This window comes from Cotesia glomerata, linkage group LG6 (genome assembly GCF_020080835.1).
Source record: "Cotesia glomerata isolate CgM1 linkage group LG6, MPM_Cglom_v2.3, whole genome shotgun sequence".
In the NCBI taxonomy this organism is placed as follows: domain Eukaryota; kingdom Metazoa; phylum Arthropoda; class Insecta; order Hymenoptera; family Braconidae; genus Cotesia; species Cotesia glomerata.
Genome location: NC_058163.1, coordinates 8257363 through 8280687, shown reverse-complemented (window position 1 = coordinate 8280687; position 23325 = coordinate 8257363). Strand labels below are relative to the sequence as shown.

Here is a 23325-nt window from a genome sequence, read left to right as displayed (position 1 = left end):
AATATTTTTTAACTAGGCCAATAATACTTTACAAGTGTAATGAAAACTTGCTTTCATTTGAAAATTTATAATGTTAGGTAGAGATCCATGTGATTTTTTCTCAAAAATAAAAGCTCAGACAAAAACATCTCATAACACTTTGATCTCAGAAAATCTTAACCGACTAATATAAAGTCTCAGAAAAAAAAAAAAAAAAAAAAAAACGAACAATTACAATACATACACTCACGAATAAAAAGGTGTAGGATAGTATCGTTTGATTAATTTATCCATTTATTCACCCACATACACTACCGATGGAGTTTCCGGACAAGCTTCTTGTTTACTTTTTAATTTAAATATGATACATAAACACATTAACTTGATCTATAAAAAAAATGCTATGTTATTTTACAAAGTGTGTACAATCGTGTCTTTGACTTTCTTCTTGATTTATTTTACTTTTAATAATTGTTTTAATAAATTTTCATCTTGTCCGGAAACTTTCTGTCGGCAGTGTACATACCACACGTATACAACTAATTTAAGCATTGTCATTAACGAAATTAAACTATTTTGATAAGACGAAATGACATAGACATTATAGTCAGAGATATTTTTAATGGCTAACGCTAGGAAGTATTATGCTATCATAATATCGGTTAACAATAATTACCAAGGTTAAAACATGACAAATTATTTATTCAACAACACGCGAAACATTGTTATTCTTTAAATCCTAGATGCAAAATATATATCACACTTATGGACGTAATAGCCGCAAATATAATGAATAAATTATATGTATGAAGATAAATAAACATTACATAAAATGTTCAAAAATTCTGTAAATCAAATTTGAAAGTCGTGCGATAAACAATTCTATAGCAAATACGATCATAGAAATAAAATTCAAAAATATGAAAACATAAAAAGTATGTTCCATGTGATTCATCGTAATTACTTGATACTGATCAGGTTCCTGGACGAGCTGTTGGTATTTTTCTAAGATTTTTTCTACATGATAGTTAGTTAAGCCACCTTCAAATAGCATCAACAATCTCTTATTAATTCTAGGAAATATCGGCCAATTACGACGCATGTAGTAAACAAGAAACTTTCCGGGTATGATTGGTTTTCGAGGTATATGACAGTTTTCATTTCTCATCGGCAGAAGAGAAATTTCTTTTGAAGCAAAAGCCTCCCTTTCTTCTAGTTTAGAGCAGTTTATAACATCCCGAACTTGTTCAATCTTTGACACACCTGCATTTTTCAGATCATCTGCTATCCTTCCACGAGTATAAACACGGTAGTTCAAATAAATCAAGTCGCTCAAATCTTCAACATTCTGAGCGGCATTACTTGAAACCAAGACTGTATTCATGTGTGATTGAATTACCATATTAGCGACAGTAAAGCTAATTAATGTTGTCCCGAAAATTATTCTTCCGTGGATGGTTGACGGCAATGTGGGTATAGGTAAGTTCAAAAAAACCCGTAGAATGTCTATTAAATTTCGCGAATATGGATCTCGCAATAAGTATTGCAGTAAAAAGAATATGACAATACTTGTGATGAAAAGCATTGCTATTACATAAAAGGGCAGAAAACTGAACATATAACTCACGATTTTTTTTATTTCACGATACTGAGTAATAACACTTAATCCTGTTTGATAGAATACGTAAGTTACTTCAAGTTGGTTAGAATAACCTCTTAAAACTATGGAATTTACTGCGAAATCAATATTTCTGTTCTCTAATTGCATCAATAAATATTGGCCGATTTCCTTGTTATACATTTTCAAAATTACAATATCCTTTTCTTCAAATGATATTCTTATGTTCAATTTACCGAACAGCAATTTCACTATTTCATAATCGAAGCCTTCGAATCGCCTTACTCCGTTTTTGATTGAATAAGAAATGTATGGTACAACGTACTGAGAACCGATTTTTGCGATATATCCTCCAAAATTGTCCGTTTTATCGAAGAACAAATCGCGGCAAACTACATCACCTAAAACACACGGAAAAAAGTGGTGTGAAAATCGCATCAGGTGATACAAAAACTCTACCACTGATGATGTGAACTGAGGTAGTTCAAAAGTTACACCATACAATGATGCGAAATCTGGATCTAATATATTTTTTAAGTGGAACTTATATGACGGCTTCTATACTCTAGTTTCGGTTAAAATCAACAGTAAATACGCGTAGATAAGAATTTTTGACTGGTATTTCTATTGAACATTTTTTTAATTTTCAATGCACAAAATCATAGGTTACATATTTCTTATGTATTCGTTATTATTTCAAGAATAATTATGAAAAATATAAATGTAAGCAAGATAGATATAACTTGTACTAGAACTGAAAACTACACTTGGTTTGCGCATAGACCAAAAAATGATATGACAGTCACACCATATATGAGTGCAGTGGTACAGTTGTTGTATCAACTCTGTGATTCTATAATTAAACCAGTCTTGAAATGCAATTTTAGTATCACTTGGGGTATAATTCTCAAATCAATCTTCTTTGCGCGCAGAACCCGAAAAATAATGATAAATTTTATTTAATAGCTAATTTTTTTTTAAAGACAAATTTGGGAAAAGGGGAAAAGAAAAAAAAGAGTTTTGAACTAAGAAAATCATTTTAAAGAAAATATATCATTTCTTTAATCAAGACGAAAAATTCTTGAATCAAGTAAGATTTATTTAAATCAAAACGATAAAACTAGGGGTGTGCCAATAGTATTCGAATCGAATCGAATCGAATAGTACTATTCGATTCGAAATTCGAATCGAATATTCGAACAATTCGAATATTTCAAATAATTTAAACAGTCGTTTATTGTTGATAAATTAACTAATTTTTGTGTAAAAATTAATTCGTTTTATTTTGTTTGACTGAATGAAGTTATTATTAATTATACATTCATAATTATCTGATAGTAAAGCCTGCTTATTATCTGTAATAAATATTTATTGGTGTATACGGACCCCCCGCCTCGGGGCACCTCGCCATTTTGATATTTCTCCGGGAAAATTTGATTTTTACACGCTTTTTATTAGCTTCACTTGTATGTCAGTTTGTCAGTTTGTCAGTTTGTCAGTTTGTCAGTTTGTCAGTTTGTCAGTTTGTCAGTTTGTCAGTTTGTCAGTTTGTCAGTTTGTCAGTTTGTCAGTATGTAACTCTCCTTCGCATAAAGAGACTACCATAATGATATTATTTAAATTTTGATTATTATCAACCTAGAACCCAGGTGATGACCTTCCTAGTCATCCTCTGATGACCATCCCGAAGTTATATCTCGAAACCAGGTGTTTTCCTCCGTAGGTTTTCATCGGGAATGGCACAGATAAACCCGTACATCAACCCGGAATACTCTGATGACCATCCCGAAGTTATATCTCGAAACCAGGTGTTTTCCTCCGTAGGTTTTCATCGGGAATGGCACAGATAAACCCGTACATCAACCCGGAATCCTCTGATGACCATCCCGAAGTTATATCTCGAAACCAGGTGTTTTCCTCCGTAGGTTTTCATCGGGAATGGCACAGATAAACCCGTACATCAACCCGGAATCCTCTGATGACCATCCCGAAGTTATATTTCGAAACCAGGTGTTTTCCTCCGTAGGTTTTCATCGGGAATGGCACAGATAAACCCGTGCATCAACCCGGAATCCTCTGATGACCATCCCGAAGTTATATTTCGAAACCAGGTGTTTTCCTCCGTAGGTTTTTTACACGCTTTATATTAGCTTCACTTGTATGTCAGTTTGTCAGTATGTAACTCTCCGTGGGTAATTTGCGCGCCTGAATATTTTTGATAATCAACAAATAATAGTTTAAAAAAACTAAAAAATCACGCTTTTATAAATAAACCAAACTAAAGTAAAAATAAATAATAGTTTAAAAACTAAAAACTTACGCTTTTTATAGAAAACCAAACTAAAAATAGAAAATAAATTTTAATAAATTTAAATTAAGAATAGTGTTAAAAATTTCAATAAATATAAATTAATAATAGTGTAAATAAAATGTATTTTATTTTAAAAAAAGCGTGGGGTGCATGGTGTCAATAGTTATAAATATTTTATTGACAGATATGAGTAGAGTGATTATCATTTTGATATCTTAAAAAGCACCCCACGCTTTTTTTAAAATAAAATACATTTTTTTTATTTACACTATTATTAATTTATATTTATTGAAATTTTTAACACTATTCTTAATTTAAATTTATTAAAATTTATTTTCTATTTTTTATTTTAAAAAGCTGTTTTTAAACTATTATTTATTATTAAATGAGATCTACGACACGATAGATCAGACATTGAAACAGTGTAAATGTAGCAACGAAAGCGACGACAATGAAAACGTCGCATAAGCTTTTTAATAAAAGATTTCATATGTATGATATTTCTCATATTTGTGAAGTATATAAAAGATTAGTGTGGATATTCTAATGACGAGTCTCGATAAGTGTAACATCAAGATGAGCTTACATAATTAAAAATATTATCAGTGGATAAAATACAACGTCATTTCTTGATTATTGACAATTTTTAAGTGTAAGCTCATCCTAAAGTTAAGCTAATCGAGACCTTTCATTTGACTACGATTTTTTTTCATATATTTTATATATATGAGATTTCTCGTATTTGTGAAATATATAAAATATATGAAAAAAGTTGTCTGAGTACTCAAATGAACGGTCTCGAGGAATAGAACATTGGAATGAGCTTAAATCCTGAAAAATGTCAATAATTAAGAAATGACTGCGTATTTTCTTTACCGATGATATTTCTAACGATATAAGCTCATCCTGATGTTCTATTTATCGAGACCTTTTATTTGAGTACCCACACGACTTTTTTCATATATTTTATATATTTACAAGTATAAGAAATATCATATATGTATAATATATAAAAAATTCCTGTGGGTACTCAAATGAAAGGTCTCGATGAATTGAACATCAGGATGAGCTTATATCGTGAACAATCTCAATAATTTAGAAGTGACTGCGTATTTTGTTTATCGATGATGTTTGTAACAATATAAGCTCATCCTGATGTTCCATTCATGGAGACTTTTCATTTGATTACCCACACTGCTTTTTTCATATATTTTATATATTTCACAAGTATGAGAAATATCATATATGTAAAATATATAAAAAATTCGTGTAGACATAATACACGGAAAAAAAAAAAACTTTAGCTGCTACAGGTCTTAGGCCTGTAGTGTGTTTCTGTAGTAGCAACAGGTTAGGCCTGTAGCAGCTACAGGCCTAGTTTTGTAGCTGCAACAGGATAAGCTCCATTACAAGTTTAAAATTTAATTTGATTATTATGAATCAACATATTAACATCAATTACACTGGCACACAAAAAAAAAATTTTGTCAGTACTTTTGACCGGACCTACCTATCGTTATGTATTTTGACGCGCTGAATCCGAATCAAAAGTCAGTTTTGCCCGTACACCGTCAAAATTTTGAGTAAAATCCAAAAAACCCAAGAAAAGACGAAAAATTGCGAAAAACGGCAGTCACAGCGATGAATAAAATTTTGTGGACCCAGATCAAGTATGATTTTTATGTATTTCAATTCACTGAATCTAAATCTGAACATTAATTAGCCCGTTGAGCCGTCAAAATTTGAAATCATAGCAAAAAAACCCAAAAGAATTGCAATAAATCATGAAAAATCGAAATCATCAAGATAAAAAATTTTTTTGATTCAGATTGAGTATGTTTTTTATGTATTTTGTTTCACTAAATTTGAATCTGAAATCTTGTCCCGTTGAAGTTTTAAAATTAAAAAAAAAATCTCAAAAAATCGGGAAAATTTCAGGTATAACCCGAGTCGAAAAAGTTCCGCCTTATTTCAAGCTGTTCAAACTGCTAACTCTCGGTACAACAAATAAAAACCCGAGTCGAAAAGGTTCAGCCTTATTTCAAGCTGTTCAAACTGCTAATTCTCGGTGCAACAAATAAGAATTAATATGATCTTAGAATTGAAAAATTAACAAAATTTTCAAATCTTTAAAAAATAGCATGTAAGGAGAAGGTACGAAGCCATATTTTCGAATTTCAGACTGTCGTTCGTTTGTATCGAATTTTTTTATCTTCAAATGACCTACGCAGTCGGTTCCTTTTACGTTTACTGTTTTCTTCTGGTGTTTCTCTTGTTAGCATCCAGCAAAAATCTGACATAGAGTTGATATTCTCATTTACTCGATACCTACCCTTCATTTCATTTAAGTCTTAATAAAATCGTTTTCCTTGTTCTTCGCTGTACACAGAAAAAAAAATTAACTTGATTCAAGAGAAAAATTCTTGAACTAAGAATATAATTTTGAAGAGGGTAATTGTCTTGAATCAAGACGAAAAATTCTTGAATTAAGTAAAATTTCCTTAAATCAAGAAAAATTTTCTTAAATCAAGAATTTTTCTACTCAAACCAAGAATATTAAGCTCTTCAAAAATAAATACTTGATTCAGGAACATTTTTTTTCTGTGTAGTCTTTATTTTCAGGAAAGTGGTCGACGTGAGAATCCATGAAGTGTATTTTAAGGTTTATTCAGCAACCTAAAAAAAGGAACCCACTGCGGAGATCATTTGAAGATAAAAAAATTAGGAAAACGGTTGACCCTGAAGGCCATCCCTGCAACTTCCCGCTAATTCCATACCTGGGCGCTTAAAATTGCATTTACGACGTTTTTGAGCTCTTCGAGCTCAAAAATACAATTTATATGTTGTTTTGAGCTCTCCAAGCTCAAAAAGACAACTTTTATATGCTTTTGAGCTCTTCAAGCTCAAAAGTTTGATAGAAGGTTGATAACACTATTTTTTTTTTTTTTTTTTTGAGTTTTCAAACCGCAATAACTTTTGAATGAATAAACCGATTTTCACGCGGTTGGCGACATTCGACGCAGTTTTTTAAGCCTTATGAAAAATCTTTGAGTTTGAATTGGTCAAACTATAAATTTCGAAGTAATTCCGAAAAAACAATTTTTTCGGTTTTCTTTCCTGCACGATATCTCTCGAACAAGTCAACCGATTTTGACCGGATTAGCGGCGATCGACGTGGTTTTTTAAGGTTAAGAGCTGATTAGTTTTTGGAGTTGATCGTTAAAGCCGAAAGTTATTCCAAAAAAAAACCATTATTGAAAAAATTTTTTTTTACAGTTTTTTTTAGATTTTTCGAAATCTATCGGTCCGAATCGATCCAAATTGTATCCAAAATCTAAGTTTGGACAAGCCCTTTCGAATGGTGCCAACCGCGATCGAATCGGTCGAGCCATTTAGAAGTTATGAGAAGTTTACATACTTACATACACACACACACACACACACACACACACACACACACACATACATACATACATACATACATACATACATACATACATACAGACATAGTGACACCCTCGCGGGGATAGTCAGGGAAGCTTCCTGTGATCCTTGAACGTCGAGATCTGATGAAAACTCGATTTTTGTAAAACGGGGTGAAACCAATAACTTCCCGATTTTTGAAAATCTGAGATTTTCTTAGCGGGAAGTTAAAAATTTAATACAAACGAACGACAGTCTGAAATTCGAAAATATGGCTTCGTACCGTCTCCTTACATGCTATTTTTTAAAGATTTAAAAATTTTGTGAATTTTTCAATTCTAAAATTATATGCCATCTATGAAAATGCACCTAAGTCTTTAACAATCGTGTTTAATGGATTTTTTTTCTCATATTTATAACTGTAATTTTCCCGATTTTTTTGGTTTTTTGAGATTTTTTTTAAATTTTAAAACTTCAAAGAGACAAAATTTCAGATTCAAATTCAGTGAAACAAAGTTAATAAAAAACATACTTACTCTGAATCAAAAAGTTTTTTTATCTCGATAATTTAGAATTTTCATGATTTATTGCAATTTTTTTGGGTTTTTTGCTATTTTTTCGAATTTTGACGGCTCAACGGGCTAATTAACGTTCAGATTCAGATTCAGTGAATTGAAATACATAAAAATCATACTTGATCTGGGTCCACAAAATTTTATTCATCGCTGTGACTGCAGTTTTTCGCCTTTTTTTGGGTTTTTCGGATTTTACTCAAAATTTTGACGGTGTACGGGCAAAACTGACACACACACACACACACACACACACACACACACACACACACACACTCGGGGCAGAAGAGATACTGCTACCGGGCGCGTCTCCCCGAGCGGATGGGAGAACGCTCGCTGTCCTTGGATGACACTTAATCTCTTAGTTGATGAGGTACAGCGGGTAGGAGCCAAGCAAAATAACCAAACAAAATACGCTCCCGTGGACAAAACTCCCCTTTAATGGGTTGGTCGCACTAACTGACCTAACAAGACGATCGTTCCCTGCTGTGACCCACTGGGAGTGACCGGAACCTCGTGTCGTAGTTTCCGACGATGCAGGCCACGGCTGATGTGAGCTTGCTCTGCCGAGGTGTAAGTTGCAGCAGTGGATCAGGAGCCAGCCACTTCGGGCCTTGATCAGGAAGTACGCAGTGAGTGTTAGAGATCGGAATCTTCACCGCTCCGAGCGAGTCTAGTCCGTCCGTGTATTCCGGGGCTGGCTAAGTGTCGGCTAGGCCTCAGGGAACTGGGGTAGGAGTACTATCTCCGAGGGTACACCCGTTCCTAGTTATGGCAACCCGCTCCACTCCGTACGATGCGCTGGTAAATCAAAAAAGTATGAGTAAAAATATGGAAACAAACAAGAGTCAAAACGGGGCTCACGCCCAGCAAGCAGCTATCGTAGCAAGCGCTGAGATGAAGAGGGCACAAGCACTGGAACACCTCGATAAGCTTACTAGAGAGCTGCATGAGTTTGTTAAGTCTAAAGTCAACATCCACAAAGAGATCAAGACGAAGACAACCGGCGTAGTCAACGCCCTTCAAAGGTTCAGAACACTTGATGACGGATGGCAGGCACAACAACGGCAAACTCCCAATGTCACACCGAAGAAGAGCAGACAACCTGCTGCAGACACCGTCGAAGAGATGGACACCGGTGCCGAAGGCGATGGTGAATCTGTAACAGAAGACAGAAGCGACACTGGTGTCAGGTCTGGGAAGAGGAAAGACCGTAACTCCCCTGACCCAACGGTCAACCAAGTAATGAAGAAAAAGGACACAAAACCAAGTCCTCCGAAAGAAGTGGCGGCACGGAGTGCCAAAAATAAGGAGGTCGACGCGTGGCAAAAAGTAGAATCGAAGAAGAGAAGGCCGGAGCAGGATCACCTCCCAAAGCAATTGCCGAAGGAGCCACGACCGGAACCTAAGCGGAAAAAATCGCGCAAATGGATCAGACCTGACGCGCTGATAATTCGCCCTGCCGAAAAAGAGAAGTATTCCGAGATATTGCGCCGCATAAAGCGTGATGTCCCAGCAGACCAGGTTCGAAATACCGTCGAGAAGATCCGCAGGACAATGACCGGAGATATGCTGATCACGTTGTCAAGGAAAAGTGCTGACAAAGGCCAAGCCTTGCAGAGGACCATCACAGGAATTCTTCAAGACGATGCTAAGGTAGTCTGTAAAGGTCCACAGGAGACCATTGAGATTCGAGACATCGACGAAGAAACGACGAAGGAAGAGATCCAGGCCGCCCTGAAAGAGGAAGTTGGAAAAGATCATGAGATACCTCTGGAAGGAATAAAAATCCGTAAGGCTTTCAGAGGTACGCAGACGGCTGCAGTCACTTTACCTATGACCATCGCGCGAAAATTAGTGGAAGGAACCGGCAAGATCCATGTCGGGTGGGTTAACTGCCGAATCAAAGCGACGACGAGACCTATCCAATGCTTTAAATGCTGGCATTTTGGACATGTTGGGCCCCAATGTAAAAGCCAAGTAGACCGATCTAAACTCTGCATCAGATGTGGACAAGAAGGGCATCGTATCGCGGACTGTAAAAATTCTGCCAAGTGTGCAATATGTGCTGACCAGCAAGGAGCAAAGGACGTGGCTCACCATGCCGGCACCTACAGATGCCCGGTATATCAGGAGGCGCTCCAGAAGTTGACGAACAAACAAGCATGAGGATATTGCAGCTCAACCTCAACCATTGTGAAGCAGCGCATGACCTGCTCATGCAATCTGTGCGAGAATTAGAGCTGGACTTGGTACTGATAGCAGAGCCATATAAACACCTGAGTACCCAACCCTGGGAATCTGACAGCACATCCAAAGCTGTCATCTGGTCATGTGGCAAGCTTTCTTTCCAAAATGCAGTCGACAACAGCAATGCCGGCTTTGTAGCAGTATCAGTAGAAGGCATCCGCTTCTATAGCTGCTATGCACCACCTAGCCTCTCCATTGTTGACTTCACTGATTTCCTGGATCGACTAACCGAAGATGCGAAGCAATACCATCCAGTAGCGATAGCCGGAGACTTCAACTCCTGGGCAGTTGACTGGGGCAGCAAACATACAAACGCACGAGGGAAAGCACTACTGGAGGCCTTTACTACACTAGATGTGGTTTTGCTCAACAGTGGTGATACGCCGACCTACACCAAAGGTGACGCAAGCTCAATTGTAGACCTCACTTTTGTCAGTAATAGCCTTGCCAGAGGCGACTGCAACTGGAAAGTGTTGGACATCTACACTGCCAGCGACCATCATGCAATATTCTGGGAAATATCAAGCGACCAGAACCCCAAGAGACCAGTCAAGCAGTCTAACATCGTTGGTTGGAAGGTAAATGCTTGTGATGCCAGTATGCCTCGTAAACGTGGCATAAATTCGAGACCTTCGGTGCATTGGTGGAACGACCACATCAGCGTCCTCCGTAAAGAGTGTCATAAGAAAAGAAGAATCTCTCAGCGCGGCTATCAACGGCCCAACTCAGTGGAGCTGATCGCAGAGTACAAAAAGGCGCGTCGTGAACTGAAGAAAGCCATCAAAGAGAGCAAAAGAAGATGCTGGAAAGAGCTTATATACGAGGTGGATAAAGACGTGTGGGGTAGGCCATATAAGGTGGTTATGACCCACCTGAAAAAACAACAAATGCCATCACCTACGTGTCCTCAACTTCTTCAGAAAATCATCACTGCACTGTTTCCACAGCAACGCAACTACGATTACCAGTTGGCGCCAGGCAAATTGGACGACATCCCACCTGTCACTGAAGAAGAACTGCTGGAGGCTTGTAACCGTGTAGGGAATAATAAAGCGCCGGGATTGGACGGAATCCCTAATTTAGCCTTGAAAACCATCATAAAGGCAGCTCCAACATTATTCCTAGATGCTTATAATGCATGCCTCAAGGAGGGGACTTTTCCTCGTAAGTGGAAACAGCAACGATTGGTACTGTTACCTAAAGGGAAGAAACCACCAGAAGAACCGTCATCTTACCGACCACTTTGCATGCTAGATACGGCGGGTAAGATACTTGAGCGCATAATTCATCAACGAATAGATGCAGTAGTCGACCCACTCCTGGCAGACAACCAGTATGGATTTCGGAAAGGACGATCAACCCTGGACGCGATCAATCTGGTTGTTAGCACGGCTAAAGAAGCGATCGCAGGAACCAGATGGAAGGGTGGCACAAAGAAATATTGCCTGGTGGCGGCATTAGACATAAAAAACGCCTTCAATTCCGCCAACTGGAACTGCATCATGCAAGCTCTTCGAGAGAAAAACGTTCCAGAATACCTGTGTAGAATAGTGGCCAGCTATTTCACCGATAGAGTTCTTAAATACGACACGAAGAATGGTCTAAAAAAGTACGATATTACAGGAGGTGTACCCCAGGGCTCTGTACTTGGTCCACTGCTGTGGAATATCATGTACGATGGCCTATTGAGATTGAAATTGCCAAGAAGTGTAAAACTCGTAGCATATGCAGACGACGTAGCCGTAGTAATCGTCGCTAAACACCTTGACGAAATTAACAACATGTTCGACATCACCTTCGAGCAAGTCCATCGGTGGATGAATACGGTAAACCTGCATCTGGCTACACACAAAACTGAGGCAGTGCTTATATCCAGCAGAAAAGTGTTAGAGACCATCAAGCTGAAAGTCGGCGAACAAGAAATCACATCACAACCTTACATCCGATATTTGGGAGTGATACTTGATCGCCGTCTCAACTTTAAACAGCAAGTGGAACACGTCAGTGCCAAAGCGTCAGTAGTGAGGGCTAGTCTCGCACAACTGATGCCGAACGTCGGAGGGCCAAAGCAGAACAGGAGACTACTACTATCATCAGTTGTCACATCGGTGCTCACATATGGAATATTTATTTGGGCAGACGCGCTGAAGTTGCAAGAATCATGGAGAAAAGCTGGACCAGTATATCGACTGAGCGCTGTAAGACTAGCCAGTGCATTCCGCACGATATCAGAAGTAGCAGTGTGTGTCATTTCCGGAACTCTGCCGCTTAGAGTTCTAGCTGAAGAAAGACGGAACCTTTACCAACGAAAGAGGTCAACCACACTAAGTGCCGAGGAACTCAGAGCTGAAGAACGGCAGAACAGCATCGCACGATGGCAATCGCAGTGGGACGCCACGACAACAGGGAGATGGACACACCGTCTCATACCAAGGATTAACGTTTGGCTTAACCGGAATCACGGCGAGGCCAACTACTATCTGACCCAGATGTTGTCAGGACACGGCTGTTTCCGGGAGTACCTTTATCGCTTTAAGCACGATAATTCCCCAGAGTGTCCGTCTTGCCCAAGAGTTGCTGAAAATGCGGAGCACGTTTTCTTTGAGTGCCCTCGTTTTAACCCACAGCGTGATGAGTTAGAGAAGATCCTGAACAAGAAAATCACACCAGAGTCAATAGTAGAAGAAATGCTGTCATCCGAAGCTGCCTGGAACACCACAAGCACGTTTACCACCAAAGTGCTTACAGAGCTGCGTTCCATTGAAAGAAAAAGGGCAAATGACAGAAACTAGAAGGAAGGAAAAATAACACCTTAGCCACCAGAAGGAATAGCAGTAGCTAGATCCTCCCCTCACGAAGTAATGCCTGACGGCGGTTTCCATGAGGGATTAGAGGAAAGAAGAAAAGGGGTTTAGGGTTTAGTGGGTAGGGGCGTTAGCGTTGAGTTTTAGTATGACGCTGCGTCGAGTCGCCACATATCCAGGCCGAACAGCTATGCCTGGAATCCGTAAAAAGGATTCCCCCCCCCTAAGATAAAAAAAAAAAAAACACACACACACACACACAACCGCACGGACACCATCGCGGGAATAGTCAGGAATGCTTCCTGTGACCTTAAAACGTCGAGATCTGATGAAAACTCAATTTTCGCAAAACGGGGTGAAACCAATAACTTCCCGAATTTTGAAAATCTTCGATTTTCTTAGCGGGAAGTTAAAAAATGTTCTTGAATCAAGTATATATTTTTGAAGAGCTTAATATTCTTGGTTTGAGTAGAAAAATTCTTGATTTAAGAAAATTTTTCTTAATTTAAGGAAATTTTACTTAATTCAAGAATTTTTCGTCTTGATTCAAGACAATTACCCTCTTCAAAATTATATTCTTGGTTCAAGAATTTTTCTCTTGAATCAAATTACTTTTTTTTTCTGTGTAGGGTTAAAAAATTGTCAAGGAATAATAAATAAGAATAAAATTATTTAACGAAATGAAATTATTTAACGTAAACATATTAAAAATGATCAATGTCCCACTATGAAAAACCTTAAAAATGAAATTCAAAAAACAAATATCTCAGTAAAATTCCAAAATTTTTAATTAAGTCGATTTTTAAGACTCAATCACATTTTTTCAAGCCCTTTCAAGCCCTTTCGAATGGCACCAACCGCGATGAAATCGGTCAAGCCGTTCAAAAGTTATAAGCGGTTCACATACTTTCACACACACACACACACACACACACACACACACACACACACACACATGCTCACTTACGGAATATCCATTTGGGCCGACGCATTAAAGACGCAAGGATCCTGAACCAGAGAATGCAACCAGATTCACTAGTAGAAGCAATGTTGTCATCAGAAGCTGCCTGGAACGCTACCAACACGTTTGCAACAGAAGTCCTTAAGGACTTGCGTTCCACCGAAAGAAAAAGAGCAAATAGCAGAAGATAGAAGGAAGGTAGTTAACACCTTGGCCACCAGAAGGAAGAGCAGTAGCTAGATCCTCCCTTCACGAAGTAATGCCTGACGGCGGTTTCCATGAGGGATTAGAGGAAAGAAGGAAAGGGGGTTTAGGGTTTAGTGGGTAGGGGCGTTAGCGTTGAGTTTTAGTATGACGCTGCGTCGAGTCGCCACATATCCAGGCCGAACAGCTATGCCTGGAATCCGTAAAAAGGATTCCCCCTAAAAAAAAAAAACACACACACACACACACATACAAACAAACACACACACACACACACACACACACACACACACACACACACACACACACACCGCACTGAGAAAAAAGTATTTTGATAATCACAATACTTGGTATTTTGATAATCAAATTACCAAGTATTGTGATTATCAGAATATAAGTCAGTTTAAGACCTATACTCTGCGCAATAAACTATAATATATGCTCTGTCACTGCCATCGAAGTTTCAACACTAACAGTTAGTTTATTTGATTTATGTACTGGTAAAAATAGAATTCAACTAATATTTGTTATATTAGCTTGAAAAAAATTTATTATTACACTTAATTTTAATTTTAATTTGTTTTGTTAGCTTTAGAAGTCAATTGATTTGTGTCAGTAAAGTGAGGTTATAAACATCTAATAGTCTGTTACATTGGTATACTGATAATCAGTATACCTAGATATTGTGAAAATCAGTATACTTATTGTGATAAAATACCACGCAAAAAGGCACCTGGACCTGATGGCGTCCCGGCATCGGTGATCAAGATTATAGCCCTGGAATACCCAGACTTACTCCTGAACACCTACAACGCATGCTTGGCAACTGGCACCTTTTCCGCGGTCTGGAAACGGCAGAGATTGGTTCTCTTAGACAAAGGTAAGGGAACCCCCATAACACCTTCGTCGTTTAGACCACTCTGTATGCTAGACATTGCTGGAAAACTGCTCGAGAAGCTCATACAAGGGAGACTTAGCGACGACATCGACCGTGCTGGAGGTTTTGCCACCAACCAGCATGGCTTCCGGAAAGGTCATTCGACAGTCGGAGCGATCAAGAAAGTCATAAAGACAGCAACACAAGCATGGTCTGGTAGCCTCAAAGCTCGTAAAGTATGTCTTCTCCTCACGCTAGATGTCAAAAACGCATTTAACAGCGCGAATTGGGGAGACATTTTAGATGCTCTGGAGCACAAGTTTGACGCGGAGCCAGAAAATCTGGCACTAGTCGACAACTACCTTGATGATAGAAAGCTAATAGTGGAAACTACTGAAGGCCCACAAGAATACGCCATAACGGCTGGCGTGCCGCAAGGCTCAATAATAGGGCCTGATCTATGGAACGCAGACTACGACGAGCTTCTTGAAATCCCGTTGCCAGAGGAAGTAGAGCTAACAGGCTTTGCAGACGACGTTGCAGCCACTATAATGGCGGACAGCGTGGAAGAGGCCGAACTGCTAGTTCGGGAAACCATCGACACCGTCGAGACTTGGCTCGATAAGCATCACCTGAAACTCGCCAAACAGAAAACCGAGATGGTCGTTTTGACCCGTCAAAAATGGTTTCCAAAACCATTCGCTATGGACATGGGAGGAACAACGCTGACGTCAACAAGGGCCCTGCGGTATCTAGGGGTAATGATAGACGAGAAACTATCTTTCCGTGAACACCTCGACAGTGCATGCAAGAAAGCCAGCAAGACTGTGTCTAGCCTAGCACGAATTATGACCAACACCATGGGACCAAGAACAAAAAAGAGAAGAGTTCTTCTAGAAGCAGTCCACTCGGTACTGCTTTATGGAGCGGAGATATGGGCAGACATATTAAAGCAGAAGACCTACCGGCGAAAGATAGCAGCAGTACAGCGGCGAGGCGCTCTCAGGGTTGCCTGCGCCTACCGCACAGTTTCCGAAGCGGCTGTATTGGTCATTGCAGGAGCCGCGCCCATCGACCTATTAGCGTTCGAAAGAGCAAGACTCTATGACGCTAAAGACAGTGATGATAACATGAAGGACGCAAGAACGAGGATAAAGGCGGAAACGCAGCAAGAGTGGCAGGACCGATGGACATCGGGAGAGACGGGCAGATGGATGGCGCGCCTGATCCCAAACATCAACGTCTGGCTCTCTCGGAAGCACGGGGATACGGACTTCTTCCTGACCCAGCTATTGACGGGACATGGGCAGTTCAATGCCTATCTTTTCAAGATGGGTTTGCACAGCACACCAACGTGCAAATACTGCCCGGATAAAATCGACGACGCCGAACACACATTCTTCGAGTGTGCTCGATGGAAGGACTACAGAAGAAGCACCGAAGAGATCATAGGCACCAGGCTCTCCCCCTCAAGCCTGGTGACCTATATGATCAAACAAGAGGAAAACTGGTCAGCTGTTGCAGTTTATGCTATGACCCAGATTTTACTTTTTGTATTTGAGTATTTTAGTTTATTTTTTGTTAATTACTTAAAAATTAATAGAAACAATTATTGTTATTAGTGCGACGATTATTATTTAATTATTGTATTTATTTAGTTAATAATTTTATATTATTGTTACCGAAGGTATGATTAAATTAAGAAATTAAGCGTGTGAGAAATTATTACGAAGCCGAGCGAATTAATTGTAAAAGAAATTAAAAGACTGGGAAAATTATTCTAAGTTCCGAACAAGATTTAGTATGGGAAAGTGATGAATGGATATAAAATGAAAGAAATGACGATTATTATTTTGTAAGAAATAATTTAGGTAAGCGAAGATTTTATAAGTCCGGAGGACAATTTAGTATGGAAAATCAACGAATGGATATATAATGAAAGAAATTGCGATTAAAATAATAAAGAATTGTGAATTTGACGAAACGAATGGATAGAGAATGAAGGAAATTACGATTAAAATAATAAAGAATTGAGTTTCGAAAATAAAAACTTAGAATTTGGCGAGACGAATGGATAGAAAATGAAGGAAATTACGATTAAAACAATAAATAATTATTTTTGAATGCTAGTTCGAGGGCACCGGACAGGTGTCTAAAACGACCCTTCCGGTTCGTTACAAAAGAGTTGGGGGAAAAATGATAAACGCCAAAATTTGGCTCGATAAAGCAAGCAGTTCTTTCTCGGGAGAATTATTCGGGCGAATACTCTTCACCAAGTAATTCCAGAGGATGATACTCTACCTGGAGTCTGACCAAGGCCCAGGTAAGTATCATGAACCGACCGGATGAAAGTGCTACTCCCCGTGCCGAAGCCTTCAGCTGAGGTACGGTAGGTGATCATAAGCCATGTAGGTGGGGGCGAAGAGGACACTCTCCATTCGCTCTCGGGGTAGAGGTTTAGGCCCAGGGGTGACGGCTAGTCTCCTGGGGAAGCGGGGAACCAGCTCTTGACAGTTAGTTCGTGATTTTGAACCGCGAATATGAGTGAAAAGAGTGTTCTAATATATTGTTTATATTGTTTAATTTATTTATATTGTTTATATCGTTTATTAACAGGATCAGGCCAATAAAGAGGTTTTCCTTTTTCTTTGATTTATTTAAAATGAAGTGTTTTGTTTATATTTTGTTATTGATAATGTAATCCCCGTTTATGACCCTGGACTCCGGCGAGCAAATTTCGAGCCGGAGACAAATTAGTTAAATTAGATATTTATATTTTTGAAAACGTGGACGTTACAATGCACAGCACCTCCTGAAAGACAAAATCGCAGAAAGGGACCAGTAGCCAGGAGTAGGCGTCGTGAGACGCAGCACGACTGGATTGAAGTAATGCTAACGCGGTTCCAATCCAGTCCTCCCCGTACCATCTAGGGGAGAGGGGAAGAGGAATGTTTTTTTTAGTGGGTAAAAATCTCCACACTACCGACTATCGATATCTGCCGGAAGATGGGCGGCAGAGTTAACGATACCGGTGTCTTTTGAAGATCTTTTTTCGTACCTCTTTACAAAAAAAAAAAAAAAAAAACATACATACATACATACATACATACATACATACATACATACATACATACATACATACATACATACATACATACATACATACATACATACATACATACATACATACATACATACATACATACATACATACAGACATAGTGACATAGTGGCACCCTCGCGGGGATAGTCAGGGAAGCTTCCTGTGACCTTCAAACGTCGAGATCTGATAAAAATCGTTTTTTGTAAAACGGGGTAAAACCAATAACTTCCCGATTTTTGAAAATCTGAGATTTTCTTAGCGGGAAGTTAAAAAATCGAATTTTCCCGGAGAAATATCCAAATTGCGAGGTGCCCCGAGGCGGGGGGTCCGAATACACCAAGAAATATTCATTTCAAATAATAAGCAGATTTTACTCTCAAATAATTATGAAGACTTTATTCAGTCAAATAAAATAAAACGAATTAATTTTTACACAAAAATTAATTAGTTTATCAACAGAAAACGACTGTTTGAATTATTTGAACTATTCGAATTGTTTGAATTATTCAAACTATTCGAATATTCGAGGCGAATAATTTGTAAATTCGAATATTCGCACACCCCTAGATAAAACTTATCAAAGTCATTTTCTTACCACAATAGTTTGTCTTCTAAATTAAATAAATGTATAATTATATCTACTAATATAAACTTGGATGAAACTAAAAAAAATTTGTACAAAATTATATCTTGAGATGCATAGTTCGATCCAACCACTTGTATCGGAAAAATAAACATTTACTTACTTTTACTGTAACTCTGGACAATCAAGGTCCAAGGATGATTGTTGATTGCCGGAACCACTGAAACTCTTTCCCAAGACGTCGATGCAAAGTCCGTAAATGGATTGAAGCTATAAATCTTCGGAACTTGATTCTGATGATCCAAGCAAATAAAGACAACATTGAGTATATCATTCTTCCAAGCTTCCATCAAAAACGATTGGGCATTAACGCATCCGTTGTCATTGTTTCCGTCTAGAATTATGAAAGATTGATCAAAGTTTTGCCATGTTTGATTAACAAGGATCTGTTTCATTTCTACTGGTGATGTCAATATTATAATAATCAAAAGAACTGGCGTGACTTGATTTGCCGGTATGCTGTAGTTTGTTGAATTCTCAAGCAGTGTTATTGATCCGGTTATTTGATTATAAATATCTTCAGATGCTGGATCTGTCAATAGATTAGCAATGACGATACTTGCTTTCACATCGGGGTAGCAGCTGCTGATGAGTTCTGTCTACAAATCGGATCAACAGTTATCAAAAAACTTAAGGAACGTATTGAGTGAAAATAATTGAGAAATTACCAGTAAGTTAACGTCATCATTCTTTTTTCTTATAGGTCTTCCAATATCACATGCATAGAGGTAATGAATGAATATTAATGAAATTAAAAAAACTCGGCAAAACATTTTTATTGACTTGTTATTGTTTCAACACGTCAACACTCACTAATATCGTCACTGAAAGCATGAAGCTGATTACACAATTTGCTGCTACTAGTCACTCATGCAATCGGAAAAATATAATTAAATATTCATGATTGAACTAGATTTCTCACTCAAGAAACTTTTATGTGGACTGGCAAATCGATAAGTGAATAATTTAACTAATGTTGACTATTTTTCAAACATCACACACAAAGTTAAAACAATTATTCTATCAAACACCTAAAACAAATTAAACAAGTATTAATCAGAAATGTTAACTAAGTGCGATTGTCGCGCGGTGAATAACTCGACACAAAAAACAATAATCGAATTGAAGCTGAAGATAATAAAACCATAAAAATAATACTTCATGTGATCCATTGTTAATACTTGATATTGCTCAGGCTCTTGATGTTTCGAATGTTGATATCTCGCTAAAACTTTTTTAATATAATAATCATTCAATCCACTCTCAATTAACATCAATAATTTTTCGTTTATTTCAGGGAATATCGGCCAATTACGTTGAGTTATGTAACAATAGTGCTTTTCGGGGATAAGTGGCTTCTTCGGCATGTGACAGTTTTCAGTTACTAATGGATAAAGCAACGTTTCTATTTCAGCAAACGCCTCATTTTCCTGAAGCTGAGAACAGCTTGAGATATTGAAAATTTTATCAATATTTTTAGAACATAAATCAATCAGAAAAGCTTTATTAAGACCATCCTATAAAATGTTGTAGTTTAATTCCTTCAAATCTTCAATTTTTTCTACGTTCCGAGCCATGTTTAATGACGAAATAACTGTACTCATGTTTGCTTGAATAATAATATTTGCAAATGTAAAACTCAAAAATGTTGCACTAAACAATACTCTTCCCCGAATAGTTACCGGTAATCTGGGCAATGAGAGATTTAGAAAAAATAGTATAATGTCAATAAAATTTCGCGAGTATGGATTTCTCAATAAGTAACGTAAGAGTATGAAAATTACAACACTTATGATGAAAAATGATAAAACAATAGATAAAGGTAAAAAATCGAATAAATATCCCTGAAGCCCTTTTAATTCCCTGGATCGAGTAATTACACTGAATCCTGCTTGATAAAATGGGTATGTCATTTCTCCAAGTGTGTTAGGAATATTCATACGAACAGAGTTTACTGCCAAACTATATCCCCCCTCGAAAAAAATTATCCTAAAGTAACAGCTACTCTCGTTTCGAGTTACGAAAAAAACTTGTAATATCATGTTAAGTTTTGATACCAGTAACTTCATTATTTCATAATCAAAGCCTTCAAAATTCACGACTCCGTTATTAATGGTATATCATATGTATGGTTCTTTATAATCAACAAGTACATCAAATTCGTACCCACCAAGATTTCCAGTTTTTTTTATAAAATAAGTCTGAGCATAAAGTGTCACCTAAAAACAATAACATTTAAAATTACGGGTAAGCTTGCAATTGAATTATATATTTCATACACAGTTCAATTTTCAGTGCAGATGTATTAAGAAGAGTTTTATTTTACCAGCAGTATAGTTTTGACTGAACAAAGTCCACGAATGATTATTGATTGCCGAGACCACTGAAATCTTCATCCAAGACATTGGGGCCGAATTCGTAAAAGGATTAAAGCTATAAATTTTCGGAACTTGATTCTGATGATCCAAGCAAATGAAGACAACATTCAGTATATCATTTTTCCAAGCTTCCATCAGAAATGATTGAGCACTAATGCATCCGTTGCCATTGTTTCCGTCCAAAATTATGAAGTATTGATTAAAATTTCGCCATGCTTCATTAACAAGAACATGTTCCATTGCTGCAGGTGATGACAATATCATAATAATCGAAGGAACTGGCGTATTTTGATTTGTCGGTATGTTGTAGATTGCTGATTTGTTAAGAAATAACACAGATTGCGGCATACTTTCATCAAGTTCGTTAACAAACGAATTGCTCGGAGAATCAGTTATCAAAATACTCGCTTGAATATCAAAACATTGTTCCATCAATTCGTTCTGAAAATGTAATTATCAGCTTCGATAAACAGTTACAAAAATGAACATTTATTGTTTCTACTTACCACCAAGTTAATTCGCTGATCCTTTTTCTTTGAAGGTATCTTGATATCTTCTATACAAGCAATGTAAGCAAAGAATAATGAAACAAAAATACAACAGCCGAACAATTTGAACGGCATATTTACTGTAAAAGATTGTATTACTTGTTAACACTTTGATACAAGTATAATGACTGAGAACTAGTACACTATCGATAGTATAATTACATGGCGTGTTATTATAATTGTTTTTTCACATCAATAGTCTTCAAAATTATCAAAAATTTCTTGTACAAAAGAAGTAATTATGAAACCAAATCTTAGACATATTCATTATGAAATACTTGATCAATCACTTAAAATTTGTCAAAATTTACGTGATGTATTGAAAGAATATTTTAAAATGAGCTTTATAATATACAGAACAAGTTGCGTTCATTCATTAGAGTAATAGTGACAATGATTCACTGTAAAATAGAGAAAAATATGAAACGCATGCGTTGTTCTGACAATGAGTGGGGGCGGCGATTTCCACCTCTGATTAAATGTCTATTGGTTCATATAATCCACACCTCTTTTTCATATAAAATGCTGATTGTAGATTCGCACAACAGCAATATAACTTGATGCAAATTGTTACAACTCTATTATTTACAAAGTAGATGTGTTTTTATTATATTTGCCCTTGAACTTTGTACTTTTGTTTTACTGTAACAATCGATACAATAATTTTTTCAGTGCATAACACATTAATACAAACACTGAGTCGAATATAGTAACATTAAAAACGTTCAATAAATTCTTTCTTCTTCCTCAAGATACATATAAAAATGAAGCTATAATTTAAAAAATACTATTTCCACAACTCTCATTAATTATACAAGTTGTAAAACTATAAATTTGTTTCGAAATAGCCGTGCGTAGAACAACTCTAAAACAAACACGATCCATGAAACAAAAATAGTGACGATAAATATTTGAAAAACATATTGCATATGATCCATCGATATAGGTTGAGATCGCTCAGGTTTTTTATGCTTAGTTTGTTGATATTTTTCCAAAATTTGTTTCATTTTATAGTCAGTCAATCCTCCTTCGAACAGCATTTGTAATTTTTTATTCATTCTAGGAAATATTCACCAATTACGGCGGGTGTAGTAAGTTAGGTACATTCCTGATATGAGCGGCTTTCGCGGAAGATGGCAGGAATCAGACATGAGTGTTCAAAGAGTCATATCTTTATCAGCATATGCTTCATTGTATTTAAGCTGCGAGCATTTTACATTTTCTAGAACCAATTTCGTGTTTTTAACCCCACTGTCTTTCATAACAGATTCCATGAATTCACCGACAAGAACATTATAGTTCATTTCATTCAAATCTACCATAGTTTCAACATTTCGGGCAATGTTTTTTGTTGTCAAAGCTATATCTATGTGTGCTTGAAAAATGATATTGGATACCGTAAAGCTAACTGAAGCAACTACGAATACTATTCGCCCACAAAGAGTAAATTTTCCTGGAGCCATTGGTAAATTCAAATAAAAACGAATAATGTCGATAAAATTCCGTGAGTACGGATCTTTGAATACATACATTAAGAGGAACTATATTAAAATGCTTGCAAAAAGGAAAAGTATTGCTGTTGGCAATAAGAAAAATCTGAATAAATATCCAGCAAGAATCTTGAACTCTCGGTACTGAGTCATTACAGAGATAG

General features: G+C 37.2%; 3 protein-coding genes across 3 annotated transcripts; 1 reads left to right on the top strand and 2 right to left on the bottom strand.

Annotated features, from left to right (window-relative positions):
* Window positions 1–764: 764 nt before the first annotated feature.
* Window positions 765–19779, bottom strand: LOC123266576. Its single transcript, XM_044730881.1, has 3 exons — window positions 19414–19779; window positions 18849–19344; window positions 765–1998 (listed from the first exon to the last, which is right to left on the bottom strand). Exons 1-3 carry the CDS (start codon window positions 19516–19518, stop codon window positions 803–805), a joined length of 1797 nt encoding a protein of 598 aa, XP_044586816.1. The 5' UTR covers window positions 19519–19779; the 3' UTR covers window positions 765–802.
* LOC123266585 lies at window positions 9020–10108 on the top strand. The gene is made up of 2 exons (XM_044730892.1): window positions 9020–9448; window positions 9526–10108. Exons 1-2 carry the CDS (start codon window positions 9411–9413, stop codon window positions 10070–10072), a joined length of 585 nt encoding a protein of 194 aa, XP_044586827.1. The 5' UTR covers window positions 9020–9410; the 3' UTR covers window positions 10073–10108.
* LOC123267848 lies at window positions 19761–21938 on the bottom strand. The gene is made up of 5 exons (XM_044732734.1): window positions 21630–21938; window positions 21072–21564; window positions 20916–20964; window positions 19904–20191; window positions 19761–19776 (listed from the first exon to the last, which is right to left on the bottom strand). The coding sequence occupies exons 1-5, from the start codon at window positions 21744–21746 to the stop codon at window positions 19761–19763; spliced, it is 963 nt and encodes a 320-aa protein (XP_044588669.1). The 5' UTR covers window positions 21747–21938.
* Window positions 21939–23325: the final 1387 nt, after the last annotated feature.

Excerpts from the sequence above, each read along its gene's own strand:
- LOC123266585 (XM_044730892.1), top strand. The coding sequence starts at position 9,411 with ATGTCCCAGCAGACCAGGTTCGAAATACCGTCGAGAAG. Across the intron at positions 9,449-9,525 it reads TTCGAAATACCGTCGAGAAG|GACCATCACAGGAATTCTTC; the intron begins ATCCGCAGGACA and ends AGCCTTGCAGAG.
- LOC123267848 (XM_044732734.1), bottom strand. The coding sequence starts at position 21,746 with ATGCCGTTCAAATTGTTCGGCTGTTGTATTTTTGTTTCATTATTCTTT. Across the intron at positions 21,565-21,629 it reads ATCAGCGAATTAACTTGGTG|AACGAATTGATGGAACAATG; the intron begins GTAAGTAGAAAC and ends TTACATTTTCAG. Across the intron at positions 20,192-20,915 it reads AAAAAAAACTGGAAATCTTG|CTGTTCTCAGCTTCAGGAAA; the intron begins GTGGGTACGAAT and ends CAATATCTCAAG.
- LOC123266576 (XM_044730881.1), bottom strand. The coding sequence starts at position 19,518 with ATGTTTTGCCGAGTTTTTTTAATTTCATTAATATTCATTCATTACCTC. Across the intron at positions 19,345-19,413 it reads ATGATGACGTTAACTTACTG|ACAGAACTCATCAGCAGCTG; the intron begins GTAATTTCTCAA and ends TCCGATTTGTAG. Across the intron at positions 1,999-18,848 it reads TGTCCAGAGTTACAGTAAAA|GTGATGTAGTTTGCCGCGAT; the intron begins GTAAGTAAATGT and ends CGTGTGTTTTAG.